The sequence below is a fragment of the Microchirus variegatus genome (assembly GCF_963457635.1).
Source record: "Microchirus variegatus genome assembly, chromosome: 10".
Classification (NCBI taxonomy): Eukaryota; Metazoa; Chordata; class Actinopteri; order Pleuronectiformes; family Soleidae; genus Microchirus; species Microchirus variegatus.
This window is the reverse complement of record NC_139811.1, coordinates 25,658,521-25,683,113: the sequence shown is the minus strand read 5'-3', so window position 1 is coordinate 25,683,113 and position 24,593 is coordinate 25,658,521. Positions and strand designations below refer to the sequence as shown.

Sequence of the window (24,593 nt, the reverse complement as noted above, 5' to 3'; positions counted from 1 at the left end):
AGGCGGAGCCCGGCTGTTGTGACTGTGTATGGTTCTTCAACTCATGACCCATCGAATGCAATTCTGCATTTTCCTTATTGTATTTATATATATATGTTTTAAGGAAATGAAAAGGCTTTCCAACAGTATTTAGATTTACTGCCAAGAAGCATCATGACAACAAAAGAAAACCTACTTTTTTGCCAAGTTTATTTTATAAATCTGTCTGCACTTCCAGACTAATGTGCCCTCAAATGAGGGGGAAAGCAGTAGACAAAATATATTAAATTCGTTCATTTAAAGAGTTCATTAAAGGGACACTGTAGTATTTATGGGTATATATAAGGACCACACGTATTTTACACTAAAATTGTGTAATTACAAATTATAAAAAAACATTCTTGAACCTGACAAACTTGAAGTTTGAAATGTGGAAAAGGTTCCCAACATTTAAAGGTGTCATATGTAAGAATGTGGCCAAAAAGAGTTACTACACTCAAATTTGAAATACCAAGGTCTTTTAGGTTCAGTTTTCTCCACCATTGTAGCTCAGGCATAACTGGCAACCCATATTTGCACGGCAGCTGAGACTCTACTGACTGCAATGATTGGTAGGTGGTGCCACAGGCCAAAACATGTGAATATTTTGGCTATACTGTTGGTGAGTTCAGTTTGTGATATGAATATTATTGCCGAGTCTCTGTGACATATTAAGATTCTATGGCCAGTTGCTTTAGATTTATTACATAATGCAACGTTAAGCAGTTAACGCTTTCTCAAGCATGAACTATAAAAAAAATCCAAATATTTAATTTCAGAGGTAAAAACATTAATGAAGTCAGTTTTTTTCCCCTTCTTTTTCAATTTCATAAATGCAACCATGTGAAACATTTATACACATCATTTTATGGATCAATAGGTTTTGCAGCTCCAGAGAAGAACAAAAATGACTCTTAATACATTTGCAGACCCCTGGTATAGCACTTCACCCGTTTATCTGTTGAAATGTCACCAAGATAAACAGGACTCCCCCTGTTTGATTTATATTCAGTTTGGTTAAAATTGGATGTTTTGACAGAATTTCCTTTACGTTACACACCATCAGTGAGTAGACTTCTAACAAAATGATCAATCAGGCACAGCCATTTCCTGGATTTAAGTCCTTTAAATACTTGTAGAATACCTTTTTTGTTGGGATTTAGTGCACATTTCTTAAAAAAAAGAAAGAAAAGAAATCCAGACCACTATTCTACAAACCCAGTCCCATGCCTTCAGTGAGCCAACTCACAGGTTGTCAAATTCATAAGAGCTTTATTTGAAATATTTCATATAAAAACAAACTACATACAATTCATTCCATATTAGGTGAACATTTTTCCAAACGACATGATTAAAAGCACATTTAAAACGACATGGAGCAACAACGCCACTGTTACTGTTAAAAAAAAAAATCCAACTCATTTAAAAAATTTTAAAAGGAGGATTCTCGCAACAGCATCAGGGTCTGTGGAACTGATTCATAACGATAACGACTAATCAGAGACCTCCATCTTCTCTTGTTTGATTTCGTCTGCGGGGGGACAAAGAAAAAATACATTTGTTTGACAATTTCTCTCAGCGCATTAAAACAAAATCTGAAGTGAAAAGTTACCTGATGATTCTTCCTTTATTCTCTCCAAGACACACTTCTTTATCTCCAGACCTATGGCCCTGGAGAGAGGAGGCGGCACTGCATTTCCAACCTGTGATCAGACAAGAAAAATAATCTGTTAACACATCATAACGCTGATGGAAGGGTTAGTCAAACTTGAAAATAGAAGTATTTCTTACAAATATTTGTAGCCACTGGCTAATTGTATTGTATACTGTGAAACCATCCAAATATTTAAAAAAAATACCACCCAGCGCTACTGGATTATGTACCTGTCTGTGTTTGTCCAGGATGTTCCCAAAGAAGCGGTAGGTGTCGGGGAAACCCTGAGAGCGAGCGCATTCCCTCACACTGACCACTCTGTGCTGCTCAGCGTGAAGGACACGGCCCTGGAACACAGTTGTCAGATATGTTAGGGGAGTGCATCGCTGGTTCAGAGACATAAAGAGGGTTCATGCTGTGGACGTACCTGTTTGCCCATGGGCTCGGGGTTGGTGACCGTCGTGCTGAAGAAACCGTCCCACTCCAGTCTGCCATAGAGTCCAGCCCAGTGATTGTGGCGGTTCCCGGTGTGAGGCAGACACCAGGGGATCAGCGTGTTAAACTGCCGGTCTGCAGGATCGCACGGCGTCCCTGGACAACACAAACGACTGTTACCGACTCCTTCACTCCAGAAACGTAGGGATTAATCACTTCACACATGCTGCCGCTTCGTACCTCCTGCACACGTGCAGACGCCGCGCAGGGCACCGGTGCTGCTGCGGCCGTTCTTTTTGTCCGGGTGTGTGTAGCGCAGTTTCTTAGTCATCGTGCCATCTTTCAGCCGGACCTCCATGTTGGGCAGGTCCCTCCAGTCTGAGCCTGGAGCCAGAGGAATGTGACGCATACGAGCTTCCACCAGAGCGCTCATGTCCTGAGGTCAAAGGTTACACCTCATTTAATACAAAGGCTAGGTTTTCTTAAAAGGACAACTACATCTTTTTATTAGCAGGGCCAGGTATATAAGGCTTATAGTTTGGTTTCTTTAGCTATTCTGCTCGGTTATAAAATAGATTTTCACAGAACTCCTGTTAACACTAGTATAAAATGTGGACCTCTCTAACCAACTGGATGTTAAAAACCAGGTCTGAATGGGGCCAGAGAGCACATGAGTGACAGAAGTCCATCTCACCTTGCAGATATGATCACGTAGAATGGGCTGATACTGCGTTCCTCTCAACTGCCTCTGGAACCAGGACTGAGGCTCACCGTTGTAAGAAATCTCCAGACCGGCCGCACCGTTGCGAATCTCTGGCAGGTCAGACATGGTGTCTCGGACGGTGATGGTTCTGTAGACTCCACCGTTTCCTCTGTGGTGAGATGGAACATTTAGTCTGATGTTGAGCTGCTGTTTTTTATGATATGGTAAAAAAATGTTTTTAAACATTACCGTGTGACATTGCTGACGTATTTCTTCTCATCCACGGCCACGCTCAGAGAACAAGCTCTGGGAGCGAACACGTGTAGAGGCTCGGGGTAACGAGGCAGCTTCTCTCCGGGAGCCGCAGCCAGGATGATCGCTCTGCGACGAGTCTGAGCGACGCCGTACTGACCGGCCTGAGGAGGAACAGAGTGTAGCTAATTTGACTCGAGTCATTATGTCAACACTGGCAGTTATGGCTAATTCTCTCCATGGGAATCACAGTGTAGTGAGAATGGTGATAAACGATCTATCCCAGATGTTACCCAGGCAGGGTCTCTGCCGGTTTCAACAAGTCAAATTTAAGACTTTTTAAGACCATAATGAATACAATTTAAGACCCATTTCAAATCCATACTGGCAAGAAAGTACAAAATACATGAAGAAAAATTGGAGCCACAAATTGTTGAACTTGCACTTACTCATCTTATGCAAGCAGTTCGGCTTAGCTGTGGGCTTCCATTACATTTTCTCCGCTGCTATGCTAAGCTATAACACACCACGGCGCACGCACAGCACACTAGCTAGTGGTGCTCGATAAATTGTCACCAGGCAGCACAGGTGGCCTACTTCAGTTCCGTGTTGTAGTTATGTTATCGCATCATTGAAAATAGAAACATTTCAAAGCGAGACTGAAGTTTACGCATGTTTTAAATAAAAGTAGCGTTAATAGATTTTTAAGACTTTTCAAAACTGTATTTGAGACCTTTTAGGAGATTTTAAGGCCTTAAATTCAAATGATTGGATTTAAGACTTTATAAGACCCCATGGATACCCTACCAGGGGACGTACAACTTGTGGAAACTGAAATTTCTGTTTAAATAAAAAAAAAAAAAATGTCAGTATGGTAAAACTCACCTGAAGGACTCCAAAAGTGCACTGGTAGCCCATGCGTACGAGACAGCGTAGAGTCAGCTTCAGGACCATGGACCGTTTGAAGGACACAAAGTTCCTCACGTTCTCAAGCAGGAAGAACTTGGGTCGGTAATAATCACAGTAACTGCAGCAACAGAAACAAATCATTTTATTTAAATGTGCATTCAAAGAACCGTCTATCGTCTACAGGAGGAGGAAATTAGTTGACGAGATACTGACCTGAGATAGGAGACCACAAGCGAGTTCTTGAATTTGGAGTAAGTGCGAGAGTTGAAGCGGTTCATCCCACTGAAACCTTGGCAGGGAGGTCCTCCACACAGCATCTCCACATCTCCCCTCTGAGGCAGCTTCTGGCCCAGCGAGTTGGTCTTCTCTCCGGACATGACCAGCTTCAGCAGGACGTTGCAGTCCTCTGTGAACACGGTGGTGCCAGGGTTGTTGAGTCTGAACGCCTGAGCTGCAGGCTCCCACATCTCGATGGCCCACAGAGTCTCAGAGATTCCTATAGTAGGAAAAAAAAAAAAGGCAGTTGCACTTTGACCAGCTGCAGACGTTTCAACACATGTCAACTTAGTAAGTTTGAGAATGAGGATTTACCAGCCTGGTGGAAGCCTTCAGAAAGTCCACCACATCCAGAGAAAACATCCAGTGTGCGATATTTAGGCACTTTAGGAGCCTGTGGTTCATTCTGAGGATCTTGTGCTTCCTGTGCAGTCGAGGCCTTTCCTTTGCCTTTACCTGGTAGAGAAAGATGAAAGAGTGAGTGGTTTAAGATTTTAGCAAAAGAAAAGGGTTTTGGTAGCAACAGCAACCGTTTTTCTTTAGCCACTTCCAAATTCTTAAATGTGAATATTTTTTCCTTTCTTTGCTCCTCCATGACAGTCGATAAGTCATTGGTTTGAGGACAAACCAAGACATTTGAGGACAAAGTCTTTGCAGTGGTCAACATTTTTCTGTTTGACATGATGACCAAACGACCAATTGATACGATTAAAAAAAAAACCTTTGGCACAAGGTCTGCTGGTTTGGTTCCAGTTCTCCCTTTGACCAATAACAATAGGTCCCCAACCTGTGGTCCAGCCTCTCCCCTCAGGGGGGCACCAGAGAGCACAGGAAGAGCTTTGTCTTGAGATAAAGTTTATCAGAATTATAGATTTGTGTATATTTAATAAAATATAATCCCAACAACACACCCTTCAAAGAAAAAAAAGGTTGGGAACCACTGCTGAAGAGGATAAAGTGGTCGAAAACAGAAAAATAAATCACTTTACTAAAGTTCCAGCCCTTGTTTGAATATTTACCTTTCCCTTTGCCCTTTCCTTTGCCTTTATTGACAGCCGAGCGAGCATGATTTGGAGGATCCTCGAAGCTTTTCGTTTTTGCACTATAAGCCTGTGTGAGAGAAATGAAGAAATTTTCAATATATTTTCACTTCTTTCAAATTTACATGAAGTTTTTTTATGTGCTACTTTCTTTGGATTTAAATCATCAACAGTGAGATGAACTGTACCTCCAGGAAATAGAAGCGGTCAGGTCCACCACTAGAATATTCTTGCACGGACTCGTACAAGTCTTCTGCGTACTCTACTTGACAGCGGCCGAGCACCTCACCCATGCTGACCGTCACTTCTTCGTCGCTCCAGTACAGCTGATTGATATCTGCGTGGTAACTGGCTTTAACACCTTTGTGCGTGTTCTCAGGCCTGGAAGAGGTTTAATAAGAAAAGTTAACAGCCTTGTGTTACAAACTTGGCCGCTTTAACTGGATTAACTCCTGTGATACCTGTAGAATTTGTAGAGTCGCAGTTTGACCTCCGATGTGTCAGATTTGCCATTGCTGCGTCTGTGACAGAAGATCTCCTTGATGCGTCCGATGCGGAAAGGCTCCGGAGCGTCCTGGTTTGAACCCTTGATGTAGTCTGAGGACTTCCTGTAATACTCTGGATACAGATCCTCATCCACATCTTCCTTCCGGTGGGAGCGCTTCACTGGACTAGCTGGCTTCACGCTGAGAGCAGGGAACAGAGGAGACTAGTCAAATAAATGTTTTATCCACATACAAAGTAAAAGGAAAACTACAAACTCTACTCACCAGAAATTAAAAGCTTCAGGAGGCAAGTAAACACCATCTCCCACTCTGAACTGGTCGCACTTAAAGCAGGCCAGAGCATACAGCGCCTTTGAGTCGTTGTCGTTCCTCTCCAGTGGCTCAAAGGCACGAGGAGTTTCCCGTTCCTCGCTCTCTTTAATCTTAAAACAGCTGGCGCAGAACCTGACAGCAAAGAGGAATACAACCAAAAAGTTAAACAGGGAGAAACAAGAAAATTAGAAATCAAATAATGAATTTGTGAATTGTGCTCACTTGTACTTGCAGTCCTCTGTTGGAGTGATTGTAGGTGGAGTCTCAAAGCGAGCAAAGTCCCTGTCGTACCAGAACTGATAAAAAAAACTCTTCCCATCATCTTCGATCACCTTGATTTCCTTGTCCATGCCTCCCTGAAACACAAAAAGGAGCAATGAAATTAAAAATATAGATTTAGGCAAGTAGACCGTGTTCTCAGTTCTGGATTTTGTACATGCAGAGTATGAAGCAGATCCCCGTTAAATTCACTTATTTTATGTTTTGTGGACAAAACAAAACACTAGAGAACATAATTCCAGGTAGTAGTAGAAAATAATTGTTGGCAGCAGCTCTATACAAGTGCAGTACACATTCAAAATATTTCAATGTTTGAAGCAAACCATTTGTCTGTTAATCACATATCTGTTCAACAAATGGAATATCCATTGGTGCGGTACAGTTTTTTGAGCAATTGAATACATTTCAACCAATAATCTTGCCTTTCTAATCCAAACCCCACCAATGTCAGCACTACAAACTGGTGGCGTTTGCAAGTCACCAGCCAAGTGAACAGTTTGACAGGTATGTGATTACAGATGGTGTTCTTTGCATTTATTGATACAGTTTGTCATCACTAGACGGAGGCAAATATTCACACATATTTAACCTGTGGTCCATGATAACTTACCTCCATGAACCAGTTGTTCGACGGGCGCTTATACGAGACGTTCACTTTGCCTTGGACGTAGTTGAGCTGCATGTCTTCACATTCGTCCACCATGACGAGCTCCAGTGGATCGGAGCTCTCTCCCAGCACGGTGTAAATCCCACGAAAGAACCAGTGGGCGTGGAACATCTTTCCACTGGAGTCCTCCCACAGTGATGTGATCCTGAAGAGGAGAATTTCTGTCAATAGATTCATGTAAAATAATTCATTAAAAAAAACCCTGCATCTTTGAATGATGACGAACCTTGCCAGATACAGAGGAGTGGATGGATCCTCTGATGAGACAGAGACACAGTCTCCCAACTCCAGCACTTCTTCATTCACAGACACCTTTGTGTAGAACTGCTTCTTTCCCTCAGTCTGATGGAGAGACAGAAAAAGAAATGTATAAATACTTGTACAGCTTACACCTTGTGATTGACAGGAGAAGGGGACAGGTGGTTGGACAAATACCTTAATGGGCTCTCCAATCCAGGTCAGTTTGATCTGGGTCTGTTTCTTCCTCTTTGCTTGAGAAACCCTCTTGCTCTTCACCACTGGAACATCTTCCTCTTCGACATGCTCATCATCCTCAGCCTCCTTCACTGCAAGGTTTGGGCATCTTAACGGAGGAAAGCATGTCAAATTAAAAAGTGGAACCAAGGACAGAACTAACCAAATGGACCAAAATAACATCCCTGTATATTTTGGCTGAAATCAAAAGACTAGAGCACAGGTTTTCAACTTCTGTGAGAAAGACCCACGTTCTGCAGTCCAATACATTTTTGTATTGACTGCAGAACTGAATTTGGAGTAAGTACTTCGGCAAGTTATGTGTTGTACATCTGTCTTAAAGCAGCATTATTGGTCAAGACTGCATCCTATAACAGCAGCCGTTATTGACAAGCAGAGGTTTAGGAAGCGTTTAGGAGAACTCTTCTTCGCTAGAAAGAAAGAAAAACAGTCAACTTTTGCACCTGGCGTGTTGACCTCTTACCTCCTCTGCTTGCAAGCTTGTTTACTTTTGCCACTTCCTCCAAATTTGATCATATCCTTGCAGGCTATACATTTGCCACAATCAGGAGACTGGCAAACCTGAAAAATGGAAATGGAGAAAACAAAGAAAGAAAAAATATGAATATAAAGATTCTGACTAATCTAATACAAAAGAAATGTTTAACTAGCGCCTCCGTTTCACTCACCTCACAAACCCCACAGCGCTGTCTCTTCAGTCCACCCTCTTTATCATTCTGCTCAATCTGATCAGAGAAGAAGGTATCAAAGATCTGGTAGACCAGTGTGGTAGTGGTGGCTTTGGTTGGCCCTTTATTGTCCTTCTCTATCTTCGTCGGGTGACGGATGCTCTGTCGTCTGGCTGCTCTCCTGTCAGAATAAGTTTGCTTTCAGGAGAGAAGTCCATGTGGTTTGGTACAAACACCTGATGGAATGTGGAGCGATGATTATGAAGCCACTGGCCTTCAACACACCACCACAGCATCAGGCCATGCAACGTGTGAAACAAGCAAACAGACAACATGTACGGTGCAGAGTTCCCGTTAGACGCAGTGAACATTCTTGACTGCAGAGAAAATGGAGACGATTAAAAGGTCATTTCCCCAAAGTCATCAATAAGCTTCCATGTTAGACCTCTGGAAATGTCTGTCACGAGTGATTCCAGGAACTTTAGAATAAGAACAAAAAGGAGGCGAAGTGTCAGCAAACTTTATAAAGGCTTCCTCGTCAGCTGGTTAGCCTGATTGGCTGTAGCAGTTTTAATGCGCACAATCCCCAACCGGTTATGATTTCACCACTGGATCAAAGGCATCCCAATAGATTGATAAGTCTAATACAACTAGTCTGATGCAATAATAACAATATGATCGAGCGGTTGACATAAAACCAAACCTCTGAAACCATAGAATCATTTGACAGGATAAATAAAATGGGTTGATGAAAATATATCTCACGATTGTCTGCAGAGGCAAATCTGGTCATAACCTTGTCCATTTATTCTGGATTGGTACAGTCAATTTCACAGGACTTAATTCATGCTCAAAGTGCAGATGAACAGGTCAGGATTTTGAGTTGACATCAAGATATTCACAATAAAATTTAAAACGAAAGTAAAGCTTTTCAAATGAGTTAAAATTTCGCCATCTTACCGACATTAGTGTTGACCAAGACAATATATATATAGTTAATTGAACTTGTGGACATTTGCAGCCAAAATAAACTACAATGTTAAGTGAAAAAAAGAAATGCATAAATACAGTTCTATCGTGAACTCTGTGCGGAGCATTTCGAGAGCTCCATGAACAAAAGCAACGCACCAAACACACCACCATACAAACTAAGAATGCATTCGTCACAACAAGGCCCACCTACCAGTACAGCAGCATGCTGCATTAGGAAATGTCAAAGGAATGTTAGACAACAGAGAAAACAAGTAGCAGAAAAACAGGAATAACGCAAAAAATAAATCCCCCTAGCCCAAATCTGAGGACAAAGCTAGTCTATTATAGCTTTACACAGTGCTTTAAGTGGGCCGGTACGGAGTACTTTTTACCACGTACCGGACTTCTCATGAGCTCATAGTACCCCGTCCTGTTCTATTTCTTTCCCTGGATTTCCACAGGGCACGTTAAGGCAGCGCAACGTCAGCGACGTGGTCGATGATCGATTCCATTCAAATTAATGTGAGCATTTCCACGGGCAGCGTCCCAGAAACGGCTCACAGTGCCGTCGATAGGTAGCAGTTCAGTTTTTTTAAACGCATCAAGCTCAACAGAGCAGATCGCACCAGACAGCAAGTCCGACACAGAATCAAAGTAAAACACTTCTGCCCCCCTTTCAAAATAAAACAATACGCAGGTCATAGCCTATCACAACTTATTATACTAAGTATATGAAGATGTTATTCATCAATAATATCAATGCTGTGGGGTCTCCTAAATCTGTGTATTTGCCCATTTAATTTACACTGCAATCAATTATATATTTAGGTCTAAAATGAGACAGTCATCGTCTACCGTTTTGTGATGATAGACAAACACAGGAGTATGTGATTTAATAAATTTACTTGTCAAGCAAATGGCTTCTCTAATTTTCTCCATGTCTGTTGTCCATCTCTTATCCATGGATGTCTTTGATGTGTCAATGGTAGGTGCCAGTTAGTTACCTTGTGCATCAGCCTGTATGCTACTTGAGACTGCCCCCCTGAAGACCTCCCTTGGGCCACATGCAAGTGAGCAAACATAATTTGTCTGAAAACTATTTTATTTTTTAAAAATCAGCATCGTGTTTTAGTATTTGAATACATCACTTAATGATCTACTGGAACCGACCGCCCACCGCCTAATTTACCCGACAACAGTTGTATGAGGGGAGTACCGGCACTTTTTCCACTTAAAGCACTGGCTTTACACGCACTTTAAAATGAAAAATCAGCCTTCCCCTCCCAGCCGTTAAGTTTATGCCATAACATCAGCTGAAATCACTGTGTACCACTTTCTTAAAGTTATAATTTCTCAAAAGTAACCAAACCATGTGGTAAAAAGGTCATCATTGATACATACCTCTTCCCAAGAGTGACTCCTGCCAGCTTGATCAGGTCTCTCATACAGGGAGTGACGATGATTGGTTGCTCATCAGTGTCACCGGCCTCATCGTAGCTCTCCACCTGCTCCACCACAAACTGGGCGTGACGCAGCAGTGTGTCCTCAGTGAAACAGTTGAAGTTGAGTCCAGCAGGGGGCACTGTTGTCTGAGGACAAGGAAAGAAAAAGCAAATTGTCAGACAGTAAATCTAGGAGAACCAATCCCAACCATTCGAAAGCCAAAAATGTTAAGGACAGGAAGTTATCCCCACCTCTGAAAAGAACAATCTATAACTTTTATTTAAAAAAATTGCATCCTAGGGACTTTTCCACTACAGTCCCAGCACTCAGTCAAGCACCCTCAATGAAAAGGCAATTATTATTCAACATTCGATTTACCATACAGTAGTTCAGATTACTCCGATTCCCTTTAAATGTAGGTCTTAATATATTTGACATAAGCGGACTGAAAACCAAAGGATGTTATGTCCCTTAAACAGATATTTGACAGTAATTCTGAAGAGCACATAGTCTCTTCAGTATAGGTTTGCTGCCGGTCAGTTATCCTCAGACGTCATGTTTAATTTCCCCCAGAAAAACCTGCTAAGCCCAGAGGTAGGGCCTCTCGTGTAGCCCACTGTTTTTTTTTTAATAAAATAAAATGTTAAGTTGACAGGAAATTTTAAAGTGTTGCTATTCTAAGACACCAACTATAGTCTTTTTTTAAAATAAATAATCAATTGTTTTCACTCAAGTTAAATCCTATTTAAGTATCGGACAGTGAATCCTTCAAACAAGCCATGCACTGCTGGTCATATTTAAAAGTAACATAAATCATCGTTAAAAGTGGTAGTGGCCCCTCATCTGGTGCAGACTTTTTTTCTGCGCAACGCCACTGCGCTGTACCGTTCTCCCTCTCCTGTTTAGCCCCACATCCAAATGATGATCTTTATAACGAGGATCGAATGTAATCGCGATGATGTGCAGGTGATCCAAGTAGAGATGTTCCGATACCTGTGCTGTGGGTATCGGCCGATACCGAGTACCGATGCCAATGTGTTATAATTTATTATTTTCTTTAAAAATAAAAACTCATACTACACCTGCATGACTGTAATATGATTATCATTGTGGTGAGACCTGGATCAAGTTAAACCCCATTAAAAACATGAATGAATACAGCAAATCTAGAAATAAATTCCTTTGATAAAAAAGCTGCTGCTAAAGTAGACATTATAGCCCATTTTTCCAAGTGCACCTAGTTCCCTGGTTTCCTAATGAACATGTCTGTAACATGTCTTTGGTCAAAATACCTTAAGAATGAAGCGCCACAGCAGTTCAATCACCCTGCCAAAACAGCCCTGTTCAGAACACTCGCATTCGAGTGCCTGTCTCTTTAGATGCAAATGAGACACAGGAAACTATGTCAGTGTCACTGATGCTGCAGTTGGTCCTTCTTTTCCTTTGTGTTCTTTAGCGTGACGTGGCTTCAAATGTTTGATTAAGTTGCTGGTGTTAAAATTTGCTACACTCCTGCCAAAACTGCCTCTATGCATATGTTGCCGTTTTATTGGTGGTGAATTTTTGGTGCATTCATAAATATAACATCTTTAATGACAAGAAAAACATAACCGTAATAATGTATTTGATAGTGTGACTTGGGTTTCAATCGGCACCTGGAAAAGGGGGCGTTTACTGATTACATGGGGGCGCAGTGCCCTTGTTCCCCGGTTTAAAAAAGCTCATAGCCAGCTAGACCATCAAGATGGGCCGAGAGGGACAAAACCGATTTCGTCACTTGCAGTCTCTCCGGTATAAGACTCGAGTTTGACATCGGGATGGAAACAAGCGCAAATATTGGTCAAAGTCGTCTTTTTCTAGAAGGCTGAAGTTGCCAACGTTAGACCCATAAACTGTAGCCTGTGGGTTGCTGCACATAAACCGATGAATGAAAAGCCGGTAAGGGACATCGTAGCAGCATAGTTTAATGTCAAAATGTGTATCTGCTATGCAAAATGCGTAGAGGTTGGCAGCTCTGAATTAGTTTACTTGGACCATAAAACAACCATTTCAGGTCAAACTTTGTAGAAATCCTAAGTTAAAAAAAAGAAAAGAAAAAATAATCCAATTACATGAACCCTCACCTCAATCTTGTTGAGAAGGTCCTCATAAGTAGCGTCGCGATTCTTCTGGAGGAATTCCACCACAATCTTGCTCATGTAGATCTTCTCTTGCATCAGAGCAAAGATGGGAGCATACTCCTCACTCGGATCCATTAGGATGTAATCAGCAAAAGCTGGAAGACAGATAAACTATAAGTACAGCATGCTCAAGAGGGTTTTCAAATTTAGATCTCATTGTAAAAAAAAAAGAAAAAGAAAGAATCTTTGCTACCTGTGGTGAAGCCAATTAAAGCCTTTTCTCCTCCATCAAACCCAGTGATCCACCAGGCATTGATGGGTCCAAGTTTCTTTGCAGGGACACCACCTGGACAAATAAAATCTCTGTATTTGTAGAGGATAACAAAAACCCAATATTCATTCCATTACAACACCGAGTATGGACTCCCCACAAGGGTGTGCGCTGAGCAAGCTCCTCTACACCACAGACTGCAGACCCGCCCACTCCAGTAACACCATCGTTCGCAGACGACAAAACGGTGATGCGACTGATAACGAGGAGTCTGCCTACAGGGACGAAGTCCTGAAACGGTCCAAGTGGTGTTCAGCAAACAACCGGTCTCTGAATACCACAAAGACCAAAGAAATCATCCTGGTCTTCAGGAAACACAGGACAGACCCATCTCCCCTCTACATACACGTGTGGGACTCATAGTAATGTTGGGAATATAAGCGGACACCCCCCATTCTTAGTTTGCATTAAGTGGGTTCTATATTCTGATTATGAGAGTATTCCTTTGTGCTCAAGTGTGCAACACATTGCGACTGTGTGGCGTCTACAAACACCTCAGCTGTCATCAAGAAGGTACAGCAGCGTCTGCACTTCCTGAGAGAGCTCAGGAAAAGTAACATCTGCAAGGAGCTGCTGGTGACTTTCTGCCGCTCTACTATTGAGAGCATCATGGTGTGGTTCCCCCACTGCTCCAAGGCAGATGGGGAAGGGGCTGGGTGATATGACCTAAAAATTAAATCAAATTTTTTTGCTACCAGATTCGATTTTAAATACAAAATAATTATTTATATGGGATATATTATAAATAATATTTATATATCGGAGTGGGTGGAGCTAGTGATGTTACAGATGCTCCGAAGCGCGTGTCGAGTAATGAAGGGGACGTTTCCGCGAAGCGCGTATCAAGGCTTGCTTCATAAATGATGACGTCCGAAGCTTCGCTGCCCGGCTGTACCACGTGATTGCGTCGGGAAGTGGTTCAGATTTTGCCGCAAGGTTTTACATCTATATAGACCCTTCAGGCTACATTCAAAATGTGGGTTTTTGGAGGAGAGTTGCGGCGAGTTTAGATAGTGTTTATCAGGGGTGTGATTTTTCCATTTATAAACAGAATTCTGTTTTTTTCGGCCTGAAAATTAGCCTCACATGAATCATGCATCGGGGTTAAAAGATTGTTAAAATTATTTTTTCGTGCCGCAGCACCGGAGTGTCGTTTAGCATTAGCCTAAAGTTGAACAGGAGCGGCCTATTTATTTAAAGGGATAGTTCGGAATTTTGAACACAAGACCCATTTACCAACTCAGCCAGTGTGATGGAAACGTTCAAGAAATTTCATTCAGTTCTTCTAGTTGCCGAGTTCGCTGGTGCTATGGCTAGCGCAAGTCAATGATACATGTTAGCATGGCATTAAAAACACTCATACCGACTCCACAGTGCACCCGAGGCAAATCGATTGTAACGGCAGACTATCGATGTACATATCTGTGTTGATAGAATATTTGAAACAAAACTAACGTCTCATGGATTTTCGAGGGACTACTTTCTCAGCACTATACTTCCGGCAGCGGAATCAGTCCGCCGCTGCCGGAAGTATGACGCGCTGCTGCTGTTGCTGAGACATAAATCCTTCAAATTGCAAGGTTGGTTTTATTTCAAACATTCTATCAACACAGATATGTACATCGATAGTCTGCCGTTACAATCGATTTGCCTCGGGTGCACTGTGGAGTCGGTATGTGTGTTTTTATGGCCATGCTAACTTGTATCATTGACTTGCGCTAGCCATAGCATCAGCGAACTCGGCAACTAGAAGAACTGAATTAAATTTCTTGAAAACATCTCCAGACGTCTCCATCACACCGGCTGAGTTGGAAAATAGGTCTTATGTCCAAAATTCCGAACTATCACTTTAAGAAAAAGAGCAGCATTACAAATAAACAGCGTACCCGAGTACTGCACACGTCTGCCTCGGTTTTTAAAGTTTAGCGTTACTTTAGAGACTCATTTTAACAATCGGGAGTTTTTTTTGTCTTTCTCTGCCATTAGCGTGTCGAAGCAGGTTTACAAAACTCTGGTCAAGCCGATTACAATCGTCATCGTTTCTCACTGGTTAAAAAAAACCAAAAAAAAAACATGTCTGATTTCCAGCTGGCGAAATGGAAGCACATGTATCAGTATGCACACAAAACAATTAACCATCTCTACGTTTTTGTGCAGTATGTAATTTTACATAAAGTAGTCACAGCAATGGTAGTCAGTGTTGCGCAGATTATGAAACTCCCCGCGACATTCACTTCACACCAGAGAACATTTCCTCTCTTTGAGCAGTTTACTAAAGAGATCAGCTCATCTGATGCATCCGTTTTTCCCTTTCGCTGCAGCACTAAATGGTCTTCTACACAAAGATTGAGCGAAAACAATTAAAAGTGTGCTCTGAGAGGTCTGTCACAATGTTTTACTAAGATCTACTCGGATCCCCTGCACTTCATCACGACAGTCCCCGATCCTCGTCATAAAGACATTTTTGGACATGAAGATAAAGCTACACGTAGCAAAATTAGCTAGTCCATGTTGCATACGGAGTGACACCACGCAGGAGAGGGAGAAGCACATCGCAGGGGCGGTGCGCAGAGAAAAAGGCCCGTCTATCTGCACCAGATGAGGGGCATGCATCCTATTGTCTGATATATTTAATGAGATCCTCCTAAATATTTTCATAAATTCTTAATTGATTATTCTTTGAAGCATTTTTATTTAATTATTGTATTGGTTTATTTATGTAATTAATGTATTGGTTTATTTAGGTTTTAAATTTTTACATTCAGCCTTTAAAAAAAATAATTAAATAATGATTCGACAGAAAAAAAAACTGTTTAATTTATAAATTAAACTGAAGTAGTAAGAACTAAATCAAAATGTAGTGAAATTTTTAAAGAAGTGTGTCTGGCAGCACTTTAGTGGGCCAAAACCAGGCAAGGATTGGTGCAACATCTGCAATTAATCGTTTCTATTGTATATATTTAAATGCTCATCATTTGTTCTAGCATAGATGTTAATAAATGTTTTGTTTTTGGTTAAATTGAGACATGCAACATTTGTTATCATTGTGTCATTTTTACCATGTAAATGGAGGGAGAAAAAGCAGTATAGGCTATTTATAAGGGGGGAGGAGAGGAATGGAGCAGAGGGGACGGGAGCTGAGAGCAGCACCCACCGCGCACATCCCCTGTTCAACCCATCAGGAGCTACAGGCGTATCAAAACCAGAACAAACAGACTTGAACTATGTTGGGTGAATAACTGGATGCTGCTAAAGTTCATTGTACACTGTACAATGACAATAAAAGGATTCTGATTGGTAAGATTGTGGTTGTTCATACCATCCAAGCAGGGGTTGTCATCATAGATGGGTTTGACCACACAGCTGAAGTAGAGCTCTACGTTCTTCTCAATTAGTCCAGAGTCGAATGGACAAAGGTGGCCGCGCTTATCGTACACACTGAAAGACAAAAGTTTTTATAACGGTGAGGCAATAAATTAAAAAAAAAAAAAAAAAAACTTTACCCCCACTAAATTCTGCAAAATTTACCTGAAGTTTGTGATCTTGTGTTGTGGCAGATCCTCATAACTCTCAAACCCATCCTCGTTTGAGTCGAACAAGGAGAGGCGCTCGTCTGTCAACATCTCTGGTTCGTCCAGCTGGAAACGCACAGGAGAATGACTTCAGGTTTCACATTCAAACAGTGAACACAGGTTGACTTTAAAATAAAAGAAATTTGACAGTTCTCACCGCGTTGTCAGGATCCCCTTGAAAAAATTTAAGATCCGAGTCATCCAAGTATTGTCTGCAGTCTGGACATTTTGGTGGTGGTGGCTATAAATAATTAAAATACAAAAAAGGTAAATTTTGCGGTGTTGGAAGGAACCTCAAGCTCCCACACTGAATATGTGGAGAACTCGGATGATGGAAATTGCTGCATGTGAAAAAATGTTGGGGAGATTAAACAGTGAAAATGATATGAAAAATGAACAGTGGAACAGTTTTGGTAAATATATATCTAGAGAAAACAGCTAAACCATGTATAGATACTCCCAATTGTTTTGTCTTCGTCATTGCGCATCTAAGCTTCCCTCTGCTTTGTTTTACGATGGGCGGAGCTCCGCACTGGCGTACACAGAAACAAACATGCGACCACAGCCAGACACAGAAGAGGACATCATGTCGCGTCAACCCAAAAACAGGTGAAACTATCCACGTTTATTGTTTTTTTAAGGGCACCCAAAGTGCGAGGCAAACGTTACATAGCGGAAACTGGCACTACTCTCTTCCCGGCCTCCCGATTTCTCACTGCATGCTACTCCCTTGTAAACAAACCCACATTGCAACTACTGAATGATTGGCTGTTTGCCCATTACTGGTGACGCCCAAGATATGATAAACCCGTTTCCGCACCCTGGGTCCACCGGTCTGTTCGCCAATTGGCCGTTTGTTTCTGCCGGCAAGAACGAACTCCATGAAGACGGCTCCGCTTCGACACGGTTTACAGTCACAAAGACAACACACTCACCATGGCAGAAGCACCGGGGCCTAGCCGCGAGTCTGCCACGGTGGCGTTAGTGGTTCCGCTAACTTTGCTCTGAAATCGAACTCCAAAAGTCACAGTTGGAACTATTTTGGCACAGATGGTAAAGCAATAGACAGCCACCCACTGTGCACTGTGATTATTTAATTTCAACCCTATACACTTCAACAACTTCATTTATTCGTTTTTTTTATTGCTTATATGCTTTTGTTCATGTACTCTTGTTGACCCAGTTTTGAACTAAAACCATTCAGTCTAATTCTTACTTCCCCAGTCTTATGTTCATCATGCACCAAACAACGTTACAAGGAATTAACAAGTATTTATAACTTAAACACATTGCAGTTCATAAAAAAGAATAAAAAAGGCTGCAGTATCGTGATACTACACATCCCGTGATACTTTGTCTGGTATCGTACCGTGGTTACTCATTTTGGTATCGTGACAACTCTTGTACATATGCGTTTAAAATGTGATATTTAAGCTTTAAGAGCTAATTTGTTACCTTTGCAGCTGAAACGGTCTTCGCAACATCAGTCTTTGATTCCTCTGGAGCAGCACTGCAGGAAAATAAAGTGTTTGTTTATTCCCATGAGTTCACCCAACTATGCATCATTAATGTTCAGATGGTGAGGAAATAGGACTTACGTTTCATCAGATTCCACTTTGAGACGTTTCTCCTCCCGAGACTACAACCAATTAAAACTGTGTCAGACAGAATGAAAGACCTCGACAATGGTAAAACCCACCAGTACAAAATGTAAGTGCTTCACCTCCTCAGCTTCCACTTCCTCCTCTTTCTTCAGCTCATTTTGTCCATTTGAAGATTCTACATTCAAGTCTTCAGACTTGCGCTTTTGACTGCAGGAAAGAAAACATTGAGTTATCGCCAACTATTGAGAATATTATAACTTCTCCATTAACAATCAGGTTTTTTACTCAGCTTCTAATTAACCTTTATTTTATTTTTTTTTAAAGAAGAAGCCACCAGAATTTGACCCATTTTGCTCTACATTTCACTAAAACAATTTCAAATTAGCACTTCAGTTTGACTTGATCAGACATGAGCCCAACAATAATTCATGAACTTTGGGGATCTTGATGTGCCGAGTGGTCTGGTATCCAGACTCCATGTTATATTTTGAAGAAAATGTTTTTCAATCTGCTAAAAGTATAAATGACAAAATAAAGCATATACGTACACTTTGGAGAACATTGACAAGATGGTTGGCTGTTTTCCACTGTTTCTTGTAACTCTGTTGCTGGCTGGAGACTCTTTAAAAATAAAAAATAAATAAAAACATGATATAGTAAATTAATCTTTTGTAAATCATTATAGCATCCCAGTTTTGCATGCATTCATGTGAAGTTAAACATATCTCAAACTTACTTTTAGTGTCAGAATTGGCCTTGCTCTTGCGCCCACCCTTCCCTTTAGGAGCAGTTGGTGACTTGACAGCCTCCTCTTCCTCCTGCACATCCATGGTTACCTCTACACCGTCCTCATCTTTGTGAGATCCGTTGGTGAAGCCATTCGTCTTTCCATTCTGTTCCACATCGTCACTGTGAGAGCCATTTTCAAGACTGAGCTCTTCACCCAGCAAAGCCTTCACTTTAGAGATGTACACCTCCTGAGAGAAGACACACAACATAAAAAGGTGAAATAATGAGTGGTTACGCTGTAGGAGGGGTGATTACGCCAACATCTGAAAGAGTCAACACTAACCATGGAGATCTCTGAACTTTTCATCTCTTTCTCCAGACTGCTCAACTGGTCCTGAGCGTCAATGTGAAGGAAGTCCTGCACCAACCGGAGCTTCTCTTTGATGTTATCCTGGAAAAAGAGTGAAAGAAAACATGTGAGACACAAAAACAAGTAGTCAAATCATTATTTTTTTTTAAAAGACAAAAAAAAAAAAAACCTACTACAGCTGGATTATTTTAACATTACGCCAACTACTGCTCTTTTGAGATGCTGCTTGTAGACAGAACAGTTATGAAATTGTCAATACTCCATTTCCTCACAGGAGCCGAGTGTTTTAATGTTTTTTTGAAAGAAAATCTGTATTATTGTAGTTTACATGATAAATTTTCAGCCATATATAGAGTTTTAATACAAGCTGTGGTATAGTTTAAGTTTAAAGTCAGAGGTACTAACTAAACCGAATTTAAAAAACATAATAATTTTGGCTCCAACATATATACTTCGATTTCAAAGATTGCTCGCATGGACTTTTTTGGGAACAAGCCGCACTCGAGTTAGACTACAATGACCAATTGATTACTAATTGACTCAACTATTTTGAGGTTTTTTGTGACAAAACAAAAAAACAAGCCCTCTGATTTTTAAGCTTCCAAGTGAAGATAGAGTTCTTTGCTCCATGTAAAAATAAAACTAATTTTAGTTTGTGGACAAAATAAGAAATTTCAGAACAACAATTTTGACATTTGGGAGACACCGACTAAATTTTATTCAACATTTTCTGGTATTTTGATTTGTAATATCAAATTGCGATTGGGGTATGATTCACGTTAGAGGAAACGTATGTCTTTATTCTCTTTCAAAAAACATGATCACTGAGTATATTTGTGCAGGAGACGTTCACTATAGTGTGTAGAATAAGATGTGTATAGACCAACACAATACTTAAAAATAAAATAAATATTTTCACACATTTTGGTTGCGAATTGAAAATCGTAGGCTGTATTGCGAGTTCAATCAACTTCCTATTAATTGTTCAACCCCAGAACCTTCCATGATGACCAATGGCAGCACCGAACATAACAATTAATATTGATTGAGCACCTGGCGAAACACCTGTGGAGAATACATGGAGACTTGGTGGACATACACACACACACTGAACTCACATCTTCTGAAACTCCATCCTCGTCCAGCACCTGCAGCCTGTGAACAAAGAACGAGCCCAAACAAAGCTGCGGTTAATATACATCTCACATGTCTAAACATACACGAACACACGGGGGGGGGGATACAGGCCGTGATAGTGGGGGAAAACAGAGAACACTCCGGGCAGTAAAACTTCCCGAGTGGCGCCAAATCTCACGCTGCTCCATCCATTGACAGGCTATGAAGCTAGCTGGCTAACGGTGTGTGTGCGGGGGCGGGCTAACGCCGCTGTCCTGTGACAACAAGCTACCCGCTTGTTGCAAGTGCCAACATTAAACAAACGGTACACGACAACTGGGACAAGCGAGAGGCGGCGGGTTTCACTGCCCGGACTGACAGCCAACATGCAGCATCCATGCTAAACAGACTGTTATTAGCACCGTAGCACCGGGTTAGTGGTGTTACTGTTACCTTCTCTTGACATCCTCGGGCAGAGACACGGAGGTCCTGGCTGGCATGGTTCAACAGCTTCGCTGTACGTTGGGGAAAAACAATGGAGACTAAAAACTAAGAATTAAAACCTCCTTAAAACCGGCTGACAGCACGGCTAAACTGTCACTCCCTCTTGTCTCGTGCAGCAGCTCGCGACGAATGCAATATAAGAGCGATTCGGGCGCGCGGGCCGTCTTTTCGCGCGGAAACCCGGGCGTTGTGGAATGTACCACTTCACCGATCTTTGGGGGAGACGCTGTCACTCTGCGGCTTAAAATGTCCAAAATAAAGGCCTCATTCGACATCTCTAAACACACATTACAACCAATTATCGTATATACAGATCGACACTGATAAAATATACTTTTATTCACAAAATGTGATCTTACAATAAAAATCGACCAGGCCGACGCGCCCCTGCTGTTTGCCAGATGTTGTAGACGCCTGACCAAGCGGAAGTGATACGAGCGTTGTTTACTAATGAGCAATATTAGAGAAACATTTGCACATTTGTGCCTAATTATCGTGGATGTGTTATAAGAACTGGATAGATCACCGTCCCCTCTGCCTGGAAGACCCTTTTGTTATGGTGGCCACTCTTGTTACCGAAAATGTTCGTTTTTCGTTTACATATTTTAAAATATTACGACAATGCAGGAATAGTTGTTTATTCGTCGCTCCATATCATTTTCAAACGTATCATCGTTGTCTTAACGAGCTGCTGTGTGGATTCATTGAGGAGAGGAGACTGGCATGCTGAGAATGTGATGCACTGAGACCTGCGGTCACTTCACGACGGGGAGGCTGCTTGACCAGTGGTCAATGGGAAAATTACTTTTTGGGCCCCGTGAGCATTTTTTGTAGCAGTACCACGAGTGGCCACCATGACAACATTGTCTTCAAGGTAGAGGGGGCTCGGCTCTTTCCAGTTCTTATAATAATCGTTGGTTCTCAAAGTGCGGCGCAATGAATTACAGTTGATAGTTTTAATCCAGGAGCTACTAAGCTTGTTAAATGTTTACTGGACATTACTGAATACTAGGGATGTGAATCTTTGGGTGGCTCACGATTGGATTTGATTCGAAATCTTAGGGTCACTATTCGATTCATACGATTCTCGATTCAAAAATTGATACAATGCATAGTGTGTGAAGGCAAATTATAGCATCAAAACAATAGCGTTTGATTAAGGTAATGTGATAATGTGATCATACAAAGGCAAACTTAAGACAAAAGTTAACATTTATTAATTCAAAACAAATAAAAACTTACTTACTGTACCAAAAAATAACTTGCATGAATAAAAGCTTAGGCTAGCTGCCTTTTTCTCCCAGAAGTTACAACAATAATTTTCCCCCACCCCTACTGGATAGAGACCAATTAGTGTAAAGTGTAGAACTGCAATCTGGTCATTTAAGTTATTACAAATGGGATTTATTTCTGTTTTATTTTCTTGTTTTTTTTTTTTCATTTGGCAGCCCTCAGTCCAATGTTGGGTTCCTAAATTGGCCCTCGGGTATCAAAACTTTGAGAACCCCTGTTATAATACATCCATAATTAAAATAATAATGAGCCGCAGATTTGAATGAAGTAGTTTATATTAGCAGTCATGTTATTGTCGTGGCTGTTGTATATGACTCATTCACAGTGTCCCTGGAATGTGTATTATTATGATTGTTGGCTGATATCTTCCTCATACGTAGACGAGAGCTGAACTATTTTTGATCAACACAGCCACTATATCCAATATTTTCAGGTTTCAGCTTTATCTGGTAAAAAATTTCCTTCTGATTTAGATACGAAAATAATGAATATTGTGTTTTCAGAGTGTGCATAAATAAAGTCACGTTTGAGTTGTTTTAATTCAATAATTGTATTATTTAATCTCACCCATTTTTGTCATTTTCGAAAGTTTTTAAATCATGAAAATAATAAAAATAATAATTTGCATTCCCCTTACATAGATAGTTAGTATATACTATCTTAAGTTATAGCAACTGGGAATATAATATTATTACTACTATAATTACTACTAATAAAAAAATAATTTATTGATATAGCACCATTAAAAACTGTTTTATAATTGCATTGACTCAGGATAGAAACAAGACAGCACAATGTCAAAATAAATAACAATAAAAACATAAAAAGGGGTTACATAAAGCACCTTTCACAAAACCCAAGGTCGCTGTACAAGTAGAAAAATAGAATACATACAGATCAAAACAGCAACACTAACAATCAGGTGGCAAAAAAGTATAGCTTCAATAGTGATTTAAAAAACTCCAGAGTTGGTGCCTGGCGAATAGCCAGAGGGAGTGAGTTCCAGAGGGTTGAAGCAGCGACGCTGAAAGCCCTGTTGTCAAAGTTTTTCCTGCAGGTGCGGGGGATGGAGAGGAGACCGAGGTCAACAGACCGTAGGTTTCGGGAGGAACGGTGCACACGGAGGAGGTCGGAGATAATGTGGAGCAAATGAATGGAGTCACCTGTAGCAGAGGAGGAAAAGCTTGACGGGGAGCCAGTGCAGTTGTTTCAGCATGGGGGTGATGTGTTGCCAAGGTTTGGTGGAGTGGTGGAGTTTTAGGTGGAGTGAGAACCCTGGCAGCAGAGTTCTGGACGTGTTGGAGCATATCCAGGGTTAATTGGGGACCCCAAGACAGAAAAATAATAGTAATAATTAGTAATAAAAACAACACCAAAACCTGGGATAAGGTTCCTAAATACATCGTGTACATTTACTCCTCTACATTGTCTCTAACTATCTTTGTTACTTACTCAGAAGAAGAAGAATAGTTGGTATTATGGCCTGTATTTATATAGAGCTTTTCTATGCTTGATGAATTGCTTCACACTACAGTTTTGTCCATTCACACATCTTTCATACCCATTCACACACTGCACTATGGGTTAAGTGCCTTGCTCAAGGACACCTGTAGACTAGCAGGCCCATGAACGTAACCCACAAACTTCCTTCTTTAAGTACATTCTATATCAGAAAATTACTTTTTGATACTGAAGTACAGTGAATGGCATATACTTTAAAACTTTAACTTAAGTCATATGATAAAAAGTGACTTCAACTTCTACCAAAATCATTTTCTGATAAGACTTTTACGCAAGTATCCTTTTTAGGTGTTTTATACAAGACTGGTATAAAAACCACTGGGCTCGGGTTTCAAACAAACTGGTGATGCTGGTAGTCCCAAATCAAATTCTGCTTAGAGGCTTGGGCCAGCACCGGATTGTCCTCTATGTAGGTAAAAGTTCAGTATATGAAGGAACATCCTTGATGTATTTATGTACAGTCGGGTCCATAAATATTGGGACATCGACACAATTCTCTTCTTTTTGGTTCATTACAAAACTACAATGGATTTGAAATGAACACACGGTGTAACCCTAACCTAACACAGCTTTAATTTGAGGGTATTTACATCCAAATCAAGTGAACGGTGTAGGAATTACAACACTTTCTATATGTGCCTCCCATTTTTAGGGGACCAAAAGTAATGGGACAACTGACTGAAAAGCTATTTCATGGACAGGTGTGGGCTATTCCCTGGTTATGGCATCTCATCATGTATGGCTGCCGATGGAACCGGTTCCATTAGGAACCTTGTATTTACCAAACTGAAGGGAAAATGCCCC

At 41.1% G+C, this 24,593-nt stretch overlaps 1 protein-coding gene across 1 annotated transcript; it reads right to left on the bottom strand.

Moving 5' to 3' along the window:
• Window positions 1–1,511: 1,511 nt before the first annotated feature.
• On the bottom strand, window positions 1,512–21,008 carry dnmt1 (DNA (cytosine-5-)-methyltransferase 1; the record flags this gene model as incomplete). Its single annotated transcript, XM_083896348.1, has 34 exons — window positions 20,925–21,008; window positions 20,474–20,510; window positions 19,329–19,436; window positions 18,993–19,233; window positions 18,805–18,877; window positions 18,376–18,463; window positions 18,251–18,291; window positions 18,108–18,162; window positions 16,810–16,893; window positions 16,609–16,718; window positions 16,400–16,518; window positions 13,003–13,095; window positions 12,753–12,904; window positions 10,588–10,775; window positions 8,215–8,395; window positions 8,010–8,107; window positions 7,487–7,634; window positions 7,278–7,393; window positions 6,995–7,196; window positions 6,328–6,461; window positions 6,058–6,237; window positions 5,749–5,973; window positions 5,476–5,668; window positions 5,267–5,357; window positions 4,563–4,703; window positions 4,185–4,467; window positions 3,948–4,089; window positions 3,060–3,226; window positions 2,802–2,979; window positions 2,348–2,543; window positions 2,100–2,263; window positions 1,903–2,019; window positions 1,631–1,721; window positions 1,512–1,549 (listed from the first exon to the last, which is right to left on the bottom strand). Exons 1-34 carry the CDS (start codon window positions 20,969–20,971, stop codon window positions 1,512–1,514), a joined length of 4,521 nt encoding a protein of 1,506 aa, XP_083752474.1. The 5' UTR covers window positions 20,972–21,008.
• Window positions 21,009–24,593: the final 3,585 nt, after the last annotated feature.